General features: G+C 29.0%; 1 protein-coding gene across 1 annotated transcript in view; it reads right to left on the bottom strand.

Moving 5' to 3' along the window:
* Positions 1 to 601: 601 nt before the first annotated feature.
* The window catches only part of LOC143257770 (major facilitator superfamily domain-containing protein 4A-like), an 82,466-nt gene continuing 59,879 nt past the window's right edge, over positions 602 to 23,188 (bottom strand). Inside the window, 6 exon segments of the mRNA XM_076516803.1 lie at positions 602 to 708; positions 1,550 to 1,697; positions 2,418 to 2,498; positions 7,895 to 7,987; positions 20,502 to 20,611; positions 21,590 to 21,710. Coding sequence (XP_076372918.1) covers positions 602 to 708; positions 1,550 to 1,697; positions 2,418 to 2,498; positions 7,895 to 7,987; positions 20,502 to 20,611; positions 21,590 to 21,710 — 660 coding nt within the window.

Here is a 23,188-nt window from a genome sequence, read left to right as displayed (position 1 = left end):
TGTTTCATACTATGAATAAACACAGAAGTTCTACTTTACTACTATATATGCTGTGTTTCATACTATGAATCAACACAGAAGTTCTACTTTACTACTATATATCTTATGTTTCAATACTTAGTGTAAAATCTGAGACTATTTTCTTGAATGATTCTAGTGTTATCGTCTAAGTTTTCAGAGACGCTACCAGTAATTCAAGCCTTACTTGCAACACTAAAGCCAGCGACTATGTTTCACTAACAAAATCCACCTCTGGCAAGAAAACAACATCAGGTCATAAAACGACGACCTCGGAATGAGGTTGACAAGTGACCTAATGTGTCTGTGACTGATATCTCTCAACATGAACCGACAGCCCTTACTACGCATTTGATCAGATGTTTCTGTTTTAAACCGCAGACTTCTGAAGACGACCTGACAATTTTGAATTAAACATTAAAGAACGTGCAGCAGTTAATCCAACGTTATGACGTCGATATAGCCTGACATCTAGTGGTTAGTTTCGTAATATCATTAAATAATTATTTCTCGTATAGCCAAGTAATTGAGAAAAGTGTCGACTCAGAGTTTTCGAGTGGTCATATAAAGATAACTGTACACTTTAAAAACCAAGTTCTGTTAAAATTGACGAACTCACGTGTCCAATAATGACCGGCATTGTCATTTCTCCTGACGCTGCCCCAAACACTAGAAAACTTGTGATGGTTGCTGAAACAAGGTGCAAGACTTTTGTTATGAATAATAACAAACATTCTTCACTTAACTTTCATTCATTTCTATTCTAAACTGAACACACATGACTATATCTTTACTTTTAGAAAACAACTATTACAAAGATTAAGTTGGTTACTGAAATAAACGGATGAATACAGCAGAAATCCTAGTCGTTTCTGGTTATTCCAGTTCTTTCGATTACACGTACATTAAAGATTGGTTGAAGGTTCGAATCTCGATACTCCAAGACTTATCCTTAATGTGCGATTTCTTTCTTTAGGAATTTTGGAGCAAAGCTACACAAACGCTATCTATACACTGCCGTCTTCCCGATTCTGAGCTGATACACCAGAGGGAAGGCATGCTATTTAACAGCATCCAATGCCAACTCTCGGACTATTCTTGTCTGAGCAAATAATGGAATTTAAACGTTACTGTTATAGCGTTGCTTTAGGTGACGAGTTGCGAACCACAATCCCTCGATTTAATTGGCTTAGTTCGCTTAGCAACGCTATAACAGTAATGTTTAAATAGTAATAATAAAGTGGTTCCACTTAAAGATATACCAGCTTATTGTGTAGTCCCAACGACTTAACAATAAGTCAGTAGACTTATACCAATAAAAATCGAGTTTCGATACCCATAGCTGACACAATACAGATAGCTCATTGTGTAGTTTTGTGCTGAATTTAAAGAATGCTTGTCCTGTAACAGAGATAAAATTTTAAATTATCCAAAGACAAAAACAAACTGATCTTAGAATGTATAATAAAACAAGAAAGTAGAAACTGTCTAAAAACCAGTGTGAACACCATGTTAACAGTCTCCGACTTACGAGTAATGTTAATATATTGTTCCGTAAGAGAGAGGGATGTAGGAAACACACTACTCATGAAACCACCCAGTAGACAAGTTCCAACGATGAGGATGTTCTGGCTGGTCGGGAAACTGACCATTAAGGTCATCCCTATGGTGCAGCCAATCTGGGAAATCAGAAGAGAGCTAGTGGTTAGCAATTAACAAGACATGATTAGTCTTAAAAACCATGAAAACATAGAGTAACGTTACAGTGTAACATTCATAACACAGAAACAGGTTATAACAAAACATCGATACACACTAAACCATTGTGCTATAGTTTATTTGTATTGATTCGTATTTGGTAGTACTCTCAGGTTTAATTCGTTGAGTTATTATTTCAAATATTTGCAAATAAAAAACATTGCATTGTACTCTGACTTTCTTAACGGAAGCATGAATAATGCTTTATTACTTACGTTTTACTTTGTTTATTCACTGAGCTAACTTCGAGGTCTTACCGATTTACGTGTTCTTTACAAATGACACAGTGTCATTGTTATTTATATACATATTCCTAATCTGGTTGTGTTCATTGTTAAATTATCCACAATGACATTGTTAAATTATAAACAATGAACCTTGTTTATGTTATTGTTAAATTATAAACAATGAACCTTGTTTATGTTATTGTTAAATTATAAACAATATTCGTTGTGTTCATTTTTCGTGCATCATTTCTTAAAAGTGTATCACAACAACAAAGTAAACCGTTTTAAAGTTTCACTGTAACTGTTATATATCACAGCGATGAATTGAATCTGGTGTTACAGATGTTTAGTGTATGTTATATTTATCATAATCCCATTTGGAAATTAGGTTTCGATGCACAGGTAAATACTTACAGTGTTACCTAGCAACATAAAGGATGGTGAAAGCTTTGTTGCCAAAGCAATAGATATAAGTCGCCCACCAGCAAACATCCCCTGAAAAATTAACGAAGATATATTCGAAACAGCGACGCGTATCGTTTTATATAATAAATGTTTTATCGAAAATCACACTTACTTTTAGAAATGTTCTTTTGATGAATGCAACCCACCATTCTCATGATCCGAATAAACCAAACGCTAGACGTTTCTCAATAAAACAATAAAGTACACAATACAGTTTATTGAATGAAATAATAAACCAAACACTAGACGTTTCTCAATAAAACAATAAAATACACAATACAGTTTAATGAATGAAATAATAAACCAAACACAAGACGTTTCTCAACAAAACAATAAAATACACAATACAGTTTAATGAATGAAATAATAAACCAAACACTAGACGTTTCTCAATAAAACAATAAAATACACAATACAGTTTAATGAATGAAATAATAAACCAAACACTAGACGTTTCTCAACAAAACAATAAAATACACAATACAGTTTAATGAATGAAATATTGAACCAAACACTAGACGTTTCTCAACAAAACAATAAAATACACAATACAGTTTAATGAATGAAATATTAAACCAAACACTAGACGTTTCTCAACAAAACAATAAAATATACAATACAGTTTAATGAATGAAATATTAAACCAAACACTAGACGTTTCTCAATAAAACAATAAAATACACAATACAGTTTAATGAATGAAATATTAAACCAAACACTAGACGTTTCTCAACAAAACAATAAAATACACAATACAGTTTAATGAATGAAATATTAAACCAAACACTAGAGGTTTCTCAATAAAACAATAAAATACACAATACAGTTTAATGAATGAAATATTAAACCAAACACTAGACGTTTCTCAATAAAACCAATAAAATACACAATACAGTTTAATGAATGAAATAATAAACCAAACACTAGACGTTTCTCAACAAAACAATAAAATACACAATACAGTTTAATGAATGAAATAATAAATCAAACATTAGACGTTTCTCAATAAAACAATAAAATACACAATACAGTTTAATGAATGAAATAATAAACCAAACACTAGACGTTTCTCAATAAAACAATAAAATACACAATACAGTTTAATGAATGAAATATTAAACCAAACACTAGACGTTTCTCAATAAAACAATAAAATACACAATACAGTTTAATGAATGAAATATTAAACCAAACACTAGACGTTTCTCAATAAAACAATAAAATACACAATACAGTTTAATGAATGAAATATTAAACCAAACACTAGACGTTTCTCAATAAAACAATAAAATACACAATACAGTTTAATGAATGAAATAATAAACCAAACACTAGACGTTTCTCAATAAAACAATAAAATACACAATACAGTTTAATGAATGAAATAATAAACCAAACACAAGACGTTTCTCAACAAAACAATAAAATACACAATACAGTTTAATGAATGAAATAATAAACCAAACACTAGACGTTTCTCAATAAAACAATAAAATACACAATACAGTTTAATGAATGAAATAATAAACCAAACACTAGACGTTTCTCAACAAAACAATAAAATACACAATACAGTTTAATGAATGAAATATTAAACCAAACACTAGACGTTTCTCAATAAAACAATAAAATACACAATACAGTTTAATGAATGAAATATTAAACCAAACACTAGACGTTTCTCAATAAAACAATAAAATACACAATACAGTTTAATGAATGAAATAATAAACCAAACACTAGACGTTTCTCAACAAAACAATAAAATACACAATACAGTTTAATGAATGAAATAATAAACCAAACACTAGACGTTTCTCAATAAAACAATAAAATACACAATACAGTTTAATGAATGAAATAATAAACCAAACACTAGACGTTTCTCAATAAAACAATAAAATACACAATACAGTTTAATGAATGAAATATTAAACCAAACACTAGACGTTTCTCAATAAAACAATAAAATACACAATACAGTTTAATGAATGAAATATTAAACCAAACACTAGACGTTTCTCAATAAAACAATAAAATACACAATACAGTTTAATGAATGAAATATTAAACCAAACACTAGACGTTTCTCAATAAAACAATAAAATACACAATACAGTTTAATGAATGAAATATTAAACCAAACACTAGACGTTTCTCAATAAAACAATAAAATACACAATACAGTTTAATGAATGAAATAATAAACCAAACACTAGACGTTTCTCAATAAAACAATAAAATACACAATACAGTTTAATGAATGAAATAATAAACCAAACACTAGACGTTTCTCAACAAAACAATAAAATACACAATACAGTTTAATGAATGAAATAATAAACCAAACACTAGACGTTTCTCAACAAAACAATAAAATACACAATACAGTTTAATGAATGAAATATTAAACCAAACACTAGACGTTTCTCAACAAAACAATAAAATACACAATACAGTTTAATGAATGAAATATTAAACCAAACACTAGACGTTTCTCAACAAAACAATAAAATACACAATACAGTTTAATGAATGAAATATTAAACCAAACACTAGACGTTTCTCAATAAAACAATAAAATACACAATACAGTTTAATGAATGAAATATTAAACCAAACACTAGACGTTTCTCAACAAAACAATAAAATACACAATACAGTTTAATGAATGAAATATTAAACCAAACACTAGACGTTTCTCAATAAAACAATAAAATACACAATACAGTTTAATGAATGAAATATTAAACCAAACACTAGACGTTTCTCAATAAAACAATAAAATACACAATACAGTTTAATGAATGAAATAATAAACCAAACACTAGACGTTTCTCAATAAAACAATAAAATACACAATACAGTTTAATGAATGAAATAATAAACCAAACACTAGACGTTTCTCAATAAAACAATAAAATACACAATACAGTTTAATGAATGAAATAATAAACCAAACACTAGACGTTTCTCAATAAAACAATAAAATACACAATACAGTTTAATGAATGAAATATTAAACCAAACACTAGACGTTTCTCAATAAAACAATAAAATACACAATACAGTTTAATGAATGAAATAATAAACCAAACACTAGACGTTTCTCAATAAAACAATAAAATACACAATACAGTTTAATGAATGAAATATTAAACCAAACACTAGACGTTTCTCAATAAAACAATAAAATACACAATACAGTTTAATGAATGAAATAATAAACCAAACACTAGACGTTTCTCAATAAAACAATAAAATACACAATACAGTTTAATGAATGAAATATTAAACCAAACACTAGACGTTTCTCAATAAAACAATAAAATACACAATACAGTTTAATGAATGAAATATTAAACCAAACACTAGACGTTTCTCAATAAAACAATAAAATACACAATACAGTTTAATGAATGAAATAATAAACCAAACACTAGACGTTTCTCAACAAAACAATAAAATACACAATACAGTTTAATGAATGAAATAATAAACCAAACACTAGACGTTTCTCAACAAAACAATAAAATACACAATACAGTTTAATGAATGAAATAATAAACCAAACACTAGAGGTTTCTCAACAAAACAATAAAATACATAATACAGTTTAATGAATGAAATAATAAACCAAACACTAAACGTTTCTCAATAAAACAATAAAATACACAATACAGTTTAATGAATGAAATATTAAACCAAACACTAGACGTTTCTCAATAAAACAATAAAATACACAATACAGTTTAATGAATGAAATAATAAACCAAACACTAGACGTTTCTCAACAAAACAATAAAATACACAATACAGTTTAATGAATGAAATAATAAACCAAACACTAGACGTTTCTCAATAAAACAATAAAATACACAATACAGTTTAATGAATGAAATAATAAACCAAATACTAGACGTTTCTCAATAAAACAATAAAATACACAATACAGTTTATTGAATGAAATAATAAACCAAACACTAGACGTTTCTCAACAAAACAATAAAATACACAATACAGTTTAATGAATGAAATAATAAACCAAACACTAGACGTTTCTCAACAAAACAATAAAATACACAATACAGTTTAATGAATGAAATAATAAACCAAACACTAGACGTTTCTCAATAAAACAATAAAATACACAATACAGTTTAATGAATGAAATATTAAACCAAACACTAGACGTTTCTCAACAAAACAATAAAATACACAATACAGTTTAATGAATGAAATATTAAACCAAACACTAGACGTTTCTCAACAAAACAATAAAATACACAATACAGTTTAATGAATGAAATAATAAACCAAACACTAGAGGTTTCTCAACAAAACAATAAAATACATAATACAGTTTAATGAATATAATAATAAACCAAACACTAAACGTTTCTCAATAAAACAATAAAATACACAATACAGTTTAATGAATGAAATATTAAACCAAACACTAGACGTTTCTCAATAAAACAATAAAATACACAATACAGTTTAATGAATGAAATAATAAACCAAACACTAGACGTTTCTCAATAAAACAATAAAATACACAATACAGTTTAATGAATGAAATAATAAACCAAACACTAGACGTTTCTCAATAAAACAATAAAATACACAATACAGTTTAATGAATGAAATAATAAACCAAATACTAGACGTTTCTCAATAAAACAATAAAATACACAATACAGTTTAATGAATGAAATAATAAACCAAACACTAGACGTTTCTCAATAAAACAGTAAAATACATAATACAGTTTAATGAACGAAATAATAAACCAAACACTAAACGTTTCTCAATAAAACAATAAAATACACAATACAGTTTAATGAATGAAATATTAAACCAAACACTAGACGTTTCTCAATAAAACAGTAAAATACACAATACAGTTTAATGAATGAAATAATAAACTAAACACTAGACGTTTCTCAATAAAACAATAAAATACACAATACAGTTTAATGAATGAAATAAATATAAAATTATCACATTTTTATAACTTCTCATCATTTCTCAGAACCTTATGTTCATGTTATATAGCAGTTTTTATGCTAATTATTAAGTCTAAAAGTGCTGTTTCAATTCAGATTTTGAAAAACAATTTTTCTAAATACGGTTTTCTCTGAGTACAAATTACCTCACAGAATGTTTTATACTTTCAAAAAATATACGAGAATTTAATTATACAAATAATAAAAAAAGTTGAAATATCTTCATAAATAAAAATAATTATAAACCTTTTATTTATTTCTCGTAATAACCTGTACAAATAACAAAATACACAATGATGAACAAAGAAATAGACTTTCATTTAAAATTCTACATTCAGGTTTCATTATTATCAAATATTACATGAAAAATTGATGTCCATAAACAACGGAAAAAAAGAAAGTAAACCCTAAACGTACCCAAAACAAAGCATTCAGGTATGCTGCTTGGGACCTCTCAAATCCTGCTGGACCCCTAACAGCGTAGGAGTAGATATAACCCCCATAACCTGCCTGTAAGTAGAGAGAAACATCAGGGATTTACACCACGTTGTTGAAAATGAGGTTCACTGCTTCTTTTAATTCTAAAGAGTTGAATTCCATACATTTAATATGACAATAAGAAAGTTCCTTTCTATGGAGTACATTGAAGAACGACACCTACTGTCTGATACCGTGTGAAGAAAAAACTATTAAAGTGTACATGAATGTTTATATGGTCTACATTAATAGGTTATTTAAACATAACTGGAGTGTATTATACCGGAATGTTTGCGTGTTCTCTATTAATAGTGTATTTAGACATCACTGGAATGTATTGTACACGAATGTTTGTATGTTCTCTATTAATAGTGTATTTAGACATCACTGGAATGTATTGTACACGAATGTTTATATGGTCTACATTAATAGGTTATTTAAACATAACTGGAGTGTATTATACCGGAATGTTTGCGTGTTCTCTATTAATAGTGTATTTAAACATAACTGGAATGTATTGTACACGAATGTTTGTATGTTCTCTATTAGTAGTGTATTTAGACATCACTGGAATGTATTGTACACGAATGTTTGTATGTTCTCTATTAGTAGTGTATTTAGACATCACTGGAATGTATTGTACACGAATGTTTGTATGTTCTTCAATAACTGTTTTTTAAACATAAGTATAGTGTATTGTACATGAATGATTGTTGGTTGTTTATTAATATTGTGCTCAAACATAAGTATAGTGTAATGTACATGAATGATTGTTGGTTGTTTATTAATATTCTGCTCAAACATAAGTATAGTGTATTGTACATGAAAGATTGTTGGTTGTTTATTAATATTGTGCTCAAACATAAGTATAGTGTATTGTACATGAATGATTGTTGGTTGTTTATTAATATTGTGCTCAAACATAAGTATAGTGTATTGTACATGAATGATTGTTGGTTGTTTATTAATATTGTGCTCAAACATAAGTATAGTGTATTGTACATGAATGATTGTTGGTTGTTTATTAATACTGTGCTCAAACATAAGTATAGTGTATTGTACAAGAATGATTGTTGGTTGTTTATTAATATTGTGCTCAAACATAAGTATAGTGTATTGTACATGAATGATGGTTGGTTGTTTATTAATATTGTGCTCAAATATAAGTATAGTGTATTGTACATGAATGATTGTTGGTTGTTTATTAATATTGTGCCTCAAACATAAGTATAGTGTATTGTACATGAATGATTGTTGGTTGTTTATTAATATTGTGCTCAAACATAAGTATAGTGTATTGTACATGAATGATTGTTGGTTGTTTATTAATATTGTGCTCAAACATAAGTATAGTGTATTGTACATGAATGATGGTTGGTTGTTTATTAATATTGTGCTCAAACATAAGTATAGTGTATTGTACATGAATGATTGTTGGTTGTTTATTAATATTGTGCTCAAACATAAGTATCGTGTATTGTACATGAATGATTGTTGGTTGTTTATTAATATTGTGCTCAAACATAAAAATAGTCTATTGTACATGAATGATTGTTGGTTGTTTATTAATATTGTGCTCAAACATAAGTATAGTGTAATGTACATGGATGATTGTTGGTTGTTTATTAATATTGTGCTCAAACATAAGTATAGTGTAATGTACATGAATGATTGTTGGTTGTTTATTAATATTGTGCTCAAACATAAGTATAGTGTATTGTAAATGAATGATTGTTGGTTGTTTATTAATATTGTGCTCAAACATAAGTATAGTGTATTGTACATGAATGATGCTTGGTTGTTTTGTTTATTAATATTGTGCTCAAACATAAGTATAGTGTAATGTACATGAATGATTGTTGGTTGTTTATTAATATTGTGCTCAAACATAAGTATAGTGTATTGTACATGAATGATTGTTGGTTGTTTATTAATATTGTGCTCAAACATAAGTATAGTGTATTGTACATGAATGATTGTTGGTTGTTTATTAATATTGTGCTCAAAACATAAGTATAGTGTATTGTACATGAATGATTGTTGGTTGTTTATTAATATTGTGCTCAAACATAAGTATAGTGTATTGTACATGAATGATTGTTGGTTGTTTATTAATATTGTGCTCAAACATAAGTATAGTGTATTGTACATGAATGATTGTTGGTTGTTTATTAATATTGTGCTCAAACATAAGTATAGTGTATTGTACATGAATGATTGTTGGTTGTTTATTAATATTGTGCTCAAACATAAGTATAGTGTATTGTACATGAATGATTGTTGGTTGTTTATTAATATTGTGCTCAAACATAAGTATAGTGTATTGTACATGAATGATTGTTGGTTGTTTATTAATATTGTGCTCAAACATAAGTATAGTGTATTGTACATGAATGATTGTTGGTTGTTTATTAATATTGTGCTCAAACATAAGTATAGTGTATTGTACATGAATGATTGTTGGTTGTTTATTAATATTGTGCTCAAACATAAGTATAGTGTATTGTACATGAATGATTGTTGGTTGTTTATTAATATTGTGCTCAAACATAAGTATAGTGTATTGTACATGAATGATTGTTGGTTGTTTATTAATATTGTGCTCAAACATAAGTATAGTGTATTGTACATGAATGATTGTTGGTTGTTTATTAATATTGTGCTCAAACATAAGTATAGTGTATTGTACATGAATGATTGTTGGTTGTTTATTAATATTGTGCTCAAACATAAGTATAGTGTATTGTACATGAATGATTGTTGGTTGTTTATTAATATTGTGCTCAAACATAAGTATAGTGTATTGTACATGAATGATTGTTGGTTGTTTATTAATATTGTGCTCAAACATAAGTATAGTGTATTGTACATGAATGATTGTTGGTTGTTTATTAATATTGTGCTCAAACATAAGTATAGTGTATTGTACATGAATGATTGTTGGTTGTTTATTAATATTGTGCTCAAACATAAGTATAGTGTATTGTACATGAATGATTGTTGGTTGTTTATTAATATTGTGCTCAAACATAAGTATAGTGTATTGTACATGAATGATTGTTGGTTGTTTATTAATATTGTGCTCAAACATAAGTATAGTGTATTGTACATGAATGATTGTTGGTTGTTTATTAATATTGTGCTCAAACATAAGTATAGTGTATTGTACATGAATGATTGTTGGTTGTTTATTAATATTGTGCTCAAACATAAGTATAGTGTATTGTACATGAATGATTGTTGGTTGTTTATTAATATTGTGCTCAAACATAAGTATAGTGTATTGTACATGAATGATTGTTGGTTGTTTATTAATATTGTGCTCAAACATAAGTATAGTGTATTGTACATGAATGATTGTTGGTTGTTTATTAATATTGTGCTCAAACATAAGTATAGTGTATTGTACATGAATGATTGTTGGTTGTTTATTAATATTGTGCTCAAACATAAGTATAGTGTATTGTACATGAATGATTGTTGGTTGTTTATTAATATTGTGCTCAAACATAAGTATAGTGTATTGTACATGAATGATTGTTGGTTGTTTATTAATATTGTGCTCAAACATAAGTATAGTGTATTGTACATGAATGATTGTTGGTTGTTTATTAATATTGTGCTCAAACATAAGTATAGTGTATTGTACATGAATGATTGTTGGTTGTTTATTAATATTGTGCTCAAACATAAGTATAGTGTATTGTACATGAATGATTGTTGGTTGTTTATTAATATTGTGCTCAAACATAAGTATAGTGTATTGTACATGAATGATTGTTGGTTGTTTATTAATATTGTGCTCAAACATAAGTATAGTGTATTGTACATGAATGATTGTTGGTTGTTTATTAATATTGTGCTCAAACATAAGTATAGTGTATTGTACATGAATGATTGTTGGTTGTTTATTAATATTGTGCTCAAACATAAGTATAGTGTATTGTACATGAATGATTGTTGGTTGTTTATTAATATTGTGCTCAAACATAAGTATAGTGTATTGTACATGAATGATTGTTGGTTGTTTATTAATATTGTGCTCAAACATAAGTATAGTGTATTGTACATGAATGATTGTTGGTTGTTTATTAATATTGTGCTCAAACATAAGTATAGTGTATTGTACATGAATGATTGTTGGTTGTTTATTAATATTGTGCTCAAACATAAGTATAGTGTATTGTACATGAATGATTGTTGGTTGTTTATTAATATTGTGCTCAAACATAAGTATAGTGTATTGTACATGAATGATTGTTGGTTGTTTATTAATATTGTGCTCAAACATAAGTATAGTGTATTGTACATGAATGATTGTTGGTTGTTTATTAATATTGTGCTCAAACATAAGTATAGTGTATTGTACATGAATGATTGTTGGTTGTTTATTAATATTGTGCTCAAACATAAGTATAGTGTATTGTACATGAATGATTGTTGGTTGTTTATTAATATTGTGCTCAAACATAAGTATAGTGTATTGTACATGAATGATTGTTGGTTGTTTATTAATATTGTGCTCAAACATAAGTATAGTGTATTGTACATGAATGATTGTTGGTTGTTTATTAATATTGTGCTCAAACATAAGTATAGTGTATTGTACATGAATGATTGTTGGTTGTTTATTAATATTGTGCTCAAACATAAGTATAGTGTATTGTAATGAATGATTGTTGGTTGTTTATTAATATTGTGCTCAAACATAAGTATAGTGTATTGTACATGAATGATTGTTGGTTGTTTAATAATATATTTTGCTCAAACATAAGTATAGTGTATTGTACATGAATGATTGTTGGTTGTTTATTAATATTGTGCTCAAACTAAAGTATAGTGTAATGTACATGGATGATTGTTGGTTGTTTATTAATATTGTGCTCAAACATAAGTATAGTGTAATGTACATGGATGATTGTTGGTTGTTTATTAATATTGTGCTCAAACATAAGTATAGTGTAATGTACAAGAATGATTGTTGGTTGTTTATTAATATTGTGCTCAAACATAAGTATAGTCTATTGTACATGAATGATTGTTGGTTGTTTATTAATATTGTGCTCAAACATAAGTATAGTGTAATGTACATGGATGATTGTTGGTTGTTTATTAATTTTGTGCTCAAACATAAGTATAGTGTAATGTACATGAATGATTGTTGGTTGTTTATTAATATTGTGCTCAAACATAAGTATAGTGTATTGTACATGAATGATTGTTGGTTGTTTATTAATATTGTGCTCAAACATAAGTATAGTGTATTGTACATGAATGATTGTTGGTTGTTTATTAATATTGTGCTCAAACATAAGTATAGTGTAATGTACATGAATGATTGTTGGTTGTTTATTAATATTGTGCTCAAACATAAGTATAGTGTAATGTACATGAATGATTGTTGGTTGTTTATTAATATTGTGCTCAAACATAAGTATAGTGTAATGTACATGAATGATTGTTGGTTGTTTATTAATATTGTGCTCAAACATAAGTATAGTGTATTGTACATGAATGATTGTTGGTTGTTTATTAATATTGTGCTCAAACATAAGTATAGTGTATTGTACATGAATGATTGTTGGTTGTTTATTAATATTGTGCTCAAACATAAGTATAGTGTATTGTACATGAATGATTGTTGGTTGTTTATTAATATTGTGCTCAAACATAAGTATAGTGTATTGTACATGAATGATTGTTGGTTGTTTATTAATATTGTGCTCAAACATAAGTATAGTGTATTGTACATGGATGATTGTTGGTTGTTTATTAATATTGTGCTCAAACATAAGTATAGTGTAATGTACAAGAATGATTGTTGGTTGTTTATTAATATTGTGCTCAAACATAAGTATAGTGTATTGTACATGAATGATTGTTGGTTGTTTATTAATATTGTGCTCAAACATAAGTATAGTGTAATGTACATGGATGATTGTTGGTTGTTTATTAATATTGTGCTCAAACATAAGTATAGTGTAATGTACAAGAATGATTGTTGGTTGTTTATTAATATTGTGCTCAAACATAAGTATAGTGTATTGTACATGAATGATTGTTGGTTGTTTATTAATATTGTGCTCAAACATAAGTATAGTGTATTGTACATGAATGATTGTTGGTTGTTTATTAATATTGTGCTCAAACATAAGTATAGTGTATTGTACATGAATGATTGTTGGTTGTTTATTAATATTGTGCTCAAACATAAGTATAGTGTATTGTACATGAATGATTGTTGGTTGTTTATTAATATCGTGCTCAAACATAAGTATAGTGTATTGTACATGAATGATTGTTGGTTGTTTATTAATATTGTGCTCAAACATAAGTATAGTGTAATGTACATGGATGATTGTTGGTTGTTTATTAATATTGTGCTCAAACATAAGTATAGTGTATTGTACATGAATGATTGTTGGTTGTTTATTAATATTGTGCTCAAACATAAGTATAGTGTAATGTACATGGATGATTGTTGGTTGTTTATTAATATTGTGCTCAAACATAAGTATAGTGTATTGTACATGGAAGTTTTGAAAGAGATATGTGTGGTCTCTTGTACTGATGATGTGTCAGAAGTCATGTGTGGTCTCTTGTATGGATGATGTGTGAGAAGTCATGTGTGGTCTCTTGTACGGATGATGTGTGAGAAGTCATGAGTTGTTTCTTGTACGGATGATGTGTCAGAAGTCATGTGTGGTCTCTTGTACGGATGATGTTTCAGAAGCTGTGTGTGGTCTCTTGTATGGATGATGTGTGAGAAATCATGTGTGGTCTCTTGTACGGATGATGTGTGAGAAGCCATGTGTGGTCTCTTGTACGGATGATGTGTAAGAAGTCATGTGTGGTCTCTTGTATGGATGATGTGTGAGAAGTCATGTGTGGTCTCTTCTACGGATGATGTGTGAGAAGCCATGTGTGGTCTCTTGTACGGATGATGTGTCAGAAGTCATGTGTGGTCTCTTGTACGGATGATGTGTGAGAAGCCATGTGTGGTCTCTTGTACGGATGATGTGTCAGAAGTCATGTGTGGTCTCTCGTATGGATGATGTGTGAGAAGTCATGTGTGGTCTCTTGTACGGATGATGTGTGAGAAGTCATGTGTGGTCTCTTGTACGGATGATGTGTCAGAAGCCATGTGTTGTCACACATATGGATGATGTGTCAGAAGCCATGTGTGGTCTCACATATGGATGATGTGTGAGAAGCCGTGTGGTCTCACATATGGATGATGTGTGAGAAGCCATGTGTGGTTTCTTGTACGGATGATGTGTCAGAAGTCATGTGTGGTCTCTTGTACGGATGATGTGTCAGAAGCTGTGTGTGGTCTATTATATGAATGATATGTCAGAAGCTTTCTATGGTGTCTTATATGGATGATGTATATAAAAGATAAAAATGTTATACAAAGCTTTACTTCTAACAAACAGAAATTAATTATTTCATTTTTAGGTTTACTAAAGCTACAGAAATTATGTTATCACAATATAGTAAAAATACTAATTATTATGTGTACCTGTTCAAACATAAATAACACTATAGATATTTGGTTCAAACACAAATAACACTATAGATATTTGGTTCAAACACAAATAACACTATAGATATTTGGTATATAATAGAAACCTTTCTTTTTCTTTTTTTAATAAGTTATTCAATTATCTTATTGCTCAGTGTTATTGTTTTATCAAGTATAGTGCAATAAATTATCAACTCACTGTAATTTATTTACAAAGTCATTCACTGTGCAAGGAATATTTTCATTTTAATAACATGATTGTTTGTAACTGTGTGCTATTGGCCACTGTTTAATTCATATAATAAGTTTTCTTCACTGTGCTGGGTACTGTTTCATTTTAATAACATCATTGTTTGTTAAAATGTCTTGATGCCAAGAAAAACATAACATAACTTGGAAATATTGTGAATTATCTCAATAAAAAACACAGGAATTAATTAAGGGTTAATTACATTGTGAAAAACAGGGATTGGTTGTTGTGGACAAGTCTAAGACAAACAATATCAATAGCTAATGTAGGTTTACAAATTATAAACCAATAGTGTCATTCCAATATCAATAGGTAATGTAGGTTTACAAATTATAGACCGATAGTGTCATTCCAATATCAATAGCTAATGTAGGTTTACAAATTATAAACTAATAGTGTCATTCCAATATCAATAGCTAATGAAGGTTTACAAATTATAAACAAATAGTGTCATTCCAATATCAGTAGCTAATGTAGGTTTACAAATTATAACCCGATAGTGTCATTCCAATATCAATAGCTAATGTAGGTTTACAAATTATAAACCGATAGTGTCATTCCAATAACAATAGCTAATGTAGGTTTACAAATTATAAACCGATAGTGTCATTCCAATATCAATAGGTAATGTAGGTTTACAAATTATAGACCGATAGTGTCATTCCAATATCAATAGCTAATGTAGGTTTACAAATTATAAACCGATAGTGTCATTCCAGTATCAATAGCTAATGTAGGTTTACAAATTATAAACTAATAGTGTCATTCCAATATCAATAGCTAATGAAGGTTTACAAATTATAAACTAATAGTGTCATTCCAATATCAATAGCTAATGAAGGTTTACAAATTATAAACCGATAGTGTCATTCCAATATCAATAGCTAATGTAAATTTACAAATTATAAACCGATAGTGTCATTCCAATATCAATAGCTAATGTAGGTTTACAAATTATAAACCGATAGTGTCATTCCAATAACAATAGCTAATGTAGGTTTACAAATTATAAACCGATAGTGTCATTCCAATATCAATAGGTAATGTAGGTTTACAAATTATAGACCGATAGTGTCATTCCAATATCAATAGCTAATGTAGGTTTACAAATTATAAACCGATAGTGTCATTCCAGTATCAATAGCTAATGTAGGTTTACAAATTATAAACTAATAGTGTCATTCCAATATCAATAGCTAATGAAGGTTTACAAATTATAAACTAATAGTGTCATTCCAATATCAATAGCTAATGAAGGTTTACAAATTATAAACCGATAGTGTCATTCCAATATCAATAGCTAATGTAAATTTACAAATTATAAACCGATAGTGTCATTCCAATATCAATAGGTAATGTAGGTTTACAAATTATAGCCCGATAGTGTCATTCCAATATCAATAGCTAATGTAGGTTTACAAATTATAAACCGATAGTGTCATTCCAATATCAATAGCTAATGTAGGTTTACAAATTATAAACCGATAGTGTAATTCCAATATCAATAGCTAATGTAGGTTTACAAATTATAAACCGATAGTGTCATTCCAATATCAATAGGTAATGTAGGTTTACAAATTATAAACCGATAGTGTCATTCCAATATCAATAGGTAATGTAGGTTTACAAATTATAAACCGATAGTGTCATTCCAATATCAATAGCTAATGTAGGTTTACAAATTATAAACCAATAGTGTCATTCCAATATCAATAGCTAATGTAGGTTTACAAATTATAAACCGATAGTGTCATTCCAATATCAATAGGTAATGTAGGTTTACAAATTATAGACCGATAGTGTCATTCCAATATCAATAGCTAATGTAGGTTTACAAATTATAAACCGATAGTGTCATTCCAATATCAATAGCTAACGTAGGTTTACAAATTATAAACTAATAGTGTCATTCCAATATCAATAGCTAATGAAGGTTTACAAATTATAAACTAATAGTGTCATTCCAATATCAATAGCTAATGAAGGTTTACAAATTATAAACCGATAGTGTCATTCCAATATCAATAGCTAATGTAGGTTTACAAATTATAAACCGATAGTGTCATTCCAATATCAATAGCTAATGTAGGTTTACAAATTATAAACCGATAGTGTCATTCCAATATCAATAGGTAATGTAGGTTTACAAATTATAGACCGATAGTGTAATTCCAATATCAATAGCTAATGTAGGTTTACAAATTATAAACCGATAGTGTCATTCCAATATCAATAGCTAATGTAGGTTTACAAATTATAAATCGATAGTGTCATTCCAATATCAATAGCTAATGTAGGTTTACAAATTATAAACCGATAGTGTCATTCCAATATCAATAGCTAATGTAGGTTTACAAATTATAAACCGATAGTGTCATTCCAATATCAATAGCTAATGTAGGTTTACAAATTATAAACCGATAGTGTCATTCTAATATCAATAGCTAATGTAGGTTTAAAAATTATAAACCGATAGTGTCATTCCAATATCAATAGGTAATGTAGGTTTACAAATTATAGACCGATAGTGTCATTCCAATATCAATAGCTTATGTAGGTTTACAAATTATAAACCGATAGTGTCATTCCAATATCAATAGCTAGTGTAGGTTTACAAATTATAAACCGATAGTGTCATTCCAATATCAATAGGTAATGTAGGTTTACAAATTATAGACCGATAGTGTCGTTCCAATATCAATAGCTAATGTAGGTTTACAAATTATAAACCGATAGTGTCATTCCAATATCAATAGCTAATGTAGGTTTACAAATTATAAACCGATAGTGTCATTCCAATATCAATAGCTAATGAAGGTTTACAAATTATAAACCGATAGTGTCATTCCAATATCAATAGCTAATGTAGGTTTACAAATTATAAACCGATAGTGTCATTCCAATATCAATAGCTAATGTAGGTTTACAAATTATAAACCGATAGTGTCATTCCAATATCAATAGGTAATGTAGGTTTACAAATTATAGACCGATAGTGTCATTCCAATATCAATAGCTAATGTAGGTTTACAAATTATAAACCGATAGTGTCATTCCAATATCAATAGCTAATGTAAGTTTACAAATTATAAACCGATAGTGTCATTCCAATATCAATAGCTAATGTAGGTTTACAAATTATAAACTAATAGTGTCATTCCAATATCAATAGCTAATGAAGGTTTACAAATTATAAACTAATAGTGTCATTCCAATATCAATAGCTAATAAAGGTTTTCAAATTATAAACCGATAGTGTCATTCCAATATCAATAGCTAATGTAGGTTTACAAATTATAAACCGATAGTGTCATTCCAATATCAATAGCTAATGTAGGTTTACAAATTATAAACCGATAGTGTCATTCCAATATCAATAGGTAATGTAGGTTTACAAATTATAAACCGATAGTGTCATTCCAATATCAATAGCTAATGTAGGTTTACAAATTATAAACCGATAGTGTCATTCCAATATCAATAGCTAATGTAGGTTTACAAATTATAAACCGATAGTGTCATTCCAATATCAATAGCTAATGTAGGTTTACAAATTATAAACCGATAGTGTCATTCCAATATCAATAGCTAATGTAGGTTTACAAATTATAAACCGATAGCGTCATTCCAATATTAATAGCTAATGTAGGTTTACAAATTATAAACCGATAGTGTCATTCCAATATCAATAGCTAATGTAGGTTTACAAATTATAAACCGATAGTGTCATTCCAATATCAATAGGTAATGTAGGTTTACAAATTATAGACCGATAGTGTCATTCCAATATCAATAGCTAATGTAGGTTTACAAATTATAAACCGATAGTGTCATTCCAATATCAATAGCTAATGTAGGTTTAGAAATTATAAACCGATAGTGTCATTCCAATATCAATAGCTAATGTAGGTTTACAAATTATAAACCAATAGTGTCATTCCAATATCAATAGCTAATGTAGGTTTACAAATTATAAACCGATAGTGTCATTCCAATATCAATAGGCAATGTAGGTTTACAAATTATAAACCGATAGTGTCATTCCAATATCAATAGCTAATGTAGGTTTACAAATTATAAACCGATAGTGTCATTCCAATATCAATAGCTAATGTAGGTTTACAAATTATAAACCGATAGTGTCATTCCAATATCAATAGGTAATGTAGGTTTACAAATTATAGACCGATAGTGTCATTCCAATATCAATAGTTTATGTAGGTTTACAAATTATAAACCGATAGTGTCATTCCAATATCAATAGCTAATGTAGGTTTACAAATTATAGACCGATAGTGTCATTCCAATATCAATAGCTAATGTAGGTTTACAAATTATAAACCGATAGTGTCATTCCAATATCAATAGGTAATGAAGGTTTACAAACTGTTATTATATGCAGGTTTATGTTGTATACGTGTACTAGAATGATAATACTCAGAAGGTTACGGTGTACTTGTGTTGTACTATAACTGAGATATATTTGTACAATACAGAAATACTCTTTCTTTTTTCTCAAGTATTAATGACCCTCTATTTTTATATTTTCATCTTATCTAACGATTTATTATTTTAAAGGAACAATAAAACAAATATTGAGTGGTCTAGGTGAAAACGAATGATGACGTCAAACAGTGATGATGTGTTTTGTAAAACAAAAATGTTAAAATCTGTATGTTTTGTTAATTTTATGTAATTAATAAAATTAACCCCCATGAGTCATCGGTCGGTTACTGATGAAATGATGTATTTAACCTCTAAGTTGTCCTAACCTGCAGTCCATCGTAGAGGAAGAGAACACAAGCGCACAACAATGTCACCAAGATGAGCTGGAAAGTTGTAGCGTGGGCGCCATTTTGTTTTCCTTCAGGAATGGAAGTTTCTGGTTAAAGGAAATAGTAGACAAGATACAAGTCGAAACTAATTACTTAGACCTCGATCAAACATAGAGAAAAAATAAATCTTAAGACAATTAACTGTCAAATATTAATTAAAATCATCACTAAATAATATACAGGAATCTCCCCTCGACAATAAACAAAACTGTAGGTTATTGTAGAGAGAACAGCTGGAACCATGAATTATATACATGCTTTCAGATATAAATTATATCGATTCATGTATGGGTAATGTTAAATGTATTAAATGAAAGAAGACATTACTTCCAATTATATATAAGTAAATAATGTATTTAAAATAATAATAGTAATAATAACAAAGTCAACTTAATATTACTTCTGTAATCAATCAGTTATTTTTAATTGTAAATTGGTAACGGATTTTAGTGTTGTTTTCAAGTTACTTTACATCTATCCAAAGTAAGAAAGAGTTTTATTTCTTATTTGTAAATTAATATGTTATGTTAATTATTATTATTTTCCTGGTGGTTTATGTCTGTAAAATTAAGGACAACCTTTACTTTGTATTTATTGTTTAGTATGTTATTTTCATGTTGGTTTACATATCTCCGAATGCAAGTGACACTTACTTTTAATTAACCTGTTATTTTAATGTGTGTTTTATTTACTTCTATAGAAATCCAAAAATCACTTTAATCTGTGTTGATTTACTTATATATATATATTATTTATGATAAACTTCCAACGTTACTAAGACACTTGCACGTGCAAACGTAGTCACGAGTTTCTGAAGCCTAACCTATGTATTTCCTCCCCCACACAGCCGTGCTAAGCAAACGAAACACTTCTACAGGGTTTTCACAACGATGGCGTGTCGTCGTTAGTCTAATTATGAGATGAGCTAAATTATATTCCAATACATGTAGATTTATAGATAGTATACAACAAGGTGAAGCTGTTAGCCAAACTTTGGTTAATGTCACAATATGCGGTTTTCTTACCATTGTCCATGTTTTCATAGTGACTTTGTATCTTGGGTGTCTCTTGTGTGGTATCAGCTTGGAATATCCTGTTGTGAACTTGTCTTCCAACCAAAGTCAAGGAAAGGATGATAACTGGCACCTGAGATGGAGTACAGATACATGTCTGTATAGATGTGTTTCTTTATATATGTCACACTATCAACATTGAGCAATCTACAGACAAACTTACGTCTTACAGATCAGTGTACATGTTACACCAATCTATAGACGTTTAGACAACCACACGTCTTACAGGACAGTATACATGTTACACCAATCTATAGACGTTTAGACAACCATACGTCTTACACGTCAGTATACATGTTACACCAATCTATAGACGTTTAGACAACCATACGTCTTACAGATCAGTGTACATGTTACACCAATCTATAGACGTTTAGACAACCATACGTCTTACACGTCAGTATACATGTTACACCAATCTATAGACGTTTAGAGAACCATACGTCTTACACGTCAGTATACATGTTACACCAATCTATAGACGTTTAGACAACCATACGTCTTACACGTCAGTATACATGTTACACCAATCTATAGACGTTTAGACAACCATACGTCTTACACGTCAGTATACATGTTACACCAATCTATAGACGTTTAGACAACCATACGTCTTACAGATCAGTGTACATGTTACACCAATCTATAGACGTTTAGACAACCATATGTCTTACACGTCAGTATACATGTTACACCAATCTAGAGACGTTTAGACAACCATACGTCTTACAGATCAGTGTACATGTTACACCAATCTATAGACGTTTAGACAACCATACGTCTTACAGATCAGTGTACATGTTACACCAATCTATAGACGTTTAGACAACCATACGTCTTACACGTCAGTGTACATGTTACACCAATCTATAGACGTTTAGACAACCATACGTCTTACAGATCAGTGTACATGTTACACCAATCTATAGACGTTTAGACAACCATATGTCTTACACAACAGTGTACATGTTACACCAATCTATAGACGTTTAGACAACCATATGTCTTACACGTCAGTGTACATGTTATACCAATCTATAGACGTTTAGACAACCATACGTCTTACAGATCAGTGTACATGTTACACCAATCTATAGACGTTTAGACAACCATATGTCTTATACAACAGTGTACATGTTACACCAATCTATAGACGTTTAGACAACCATACGTCTTACACGTCAGTGTACATGTTACACCAATCTATAGACGTTTAGACAACCATACGTCTTACAGATCAGTGTACATGTTACACCAATCTATAGACGTTTAGACAACCATACGTCTTACACGTCAGTATACATGTTACACCAATCTATAGACGTTTAGACAACCATACGCCTTACAGATCAGTATACATGTTACACCAATCTATAGACGTTTAGACAACCATACGTCTTACACGTCGGTATACATGTTACACCAATCTATAGACGTTTAGACAACCATACGTCTTACACGTCAGTATACATGTTACACCAATCTATAGACGTTTAGACAACCATACGTCTTACAGATCAGTGTACATGTTACACCAATCTATAGACGTTT

This window comes from Tachypleus tridentatus, chromosome 7 (assembly GCF_004210375.1).
Source record: "Tachypleus tridentatus isolate NWPU-2018 chromosome 7, ASM421037v1, whole genome shotgun sequence".
Taxonomy (NCBI): domain Eukaryota; kingdom Metazoa; phylum Arthropoda; class Merostomata; order Xiphosura; family Limulidae; genus Tachypleus; species Tachypleus tridentatus.
This window is presented reverse-complemented; position numbering and strand designations above follow the sequence as displayed.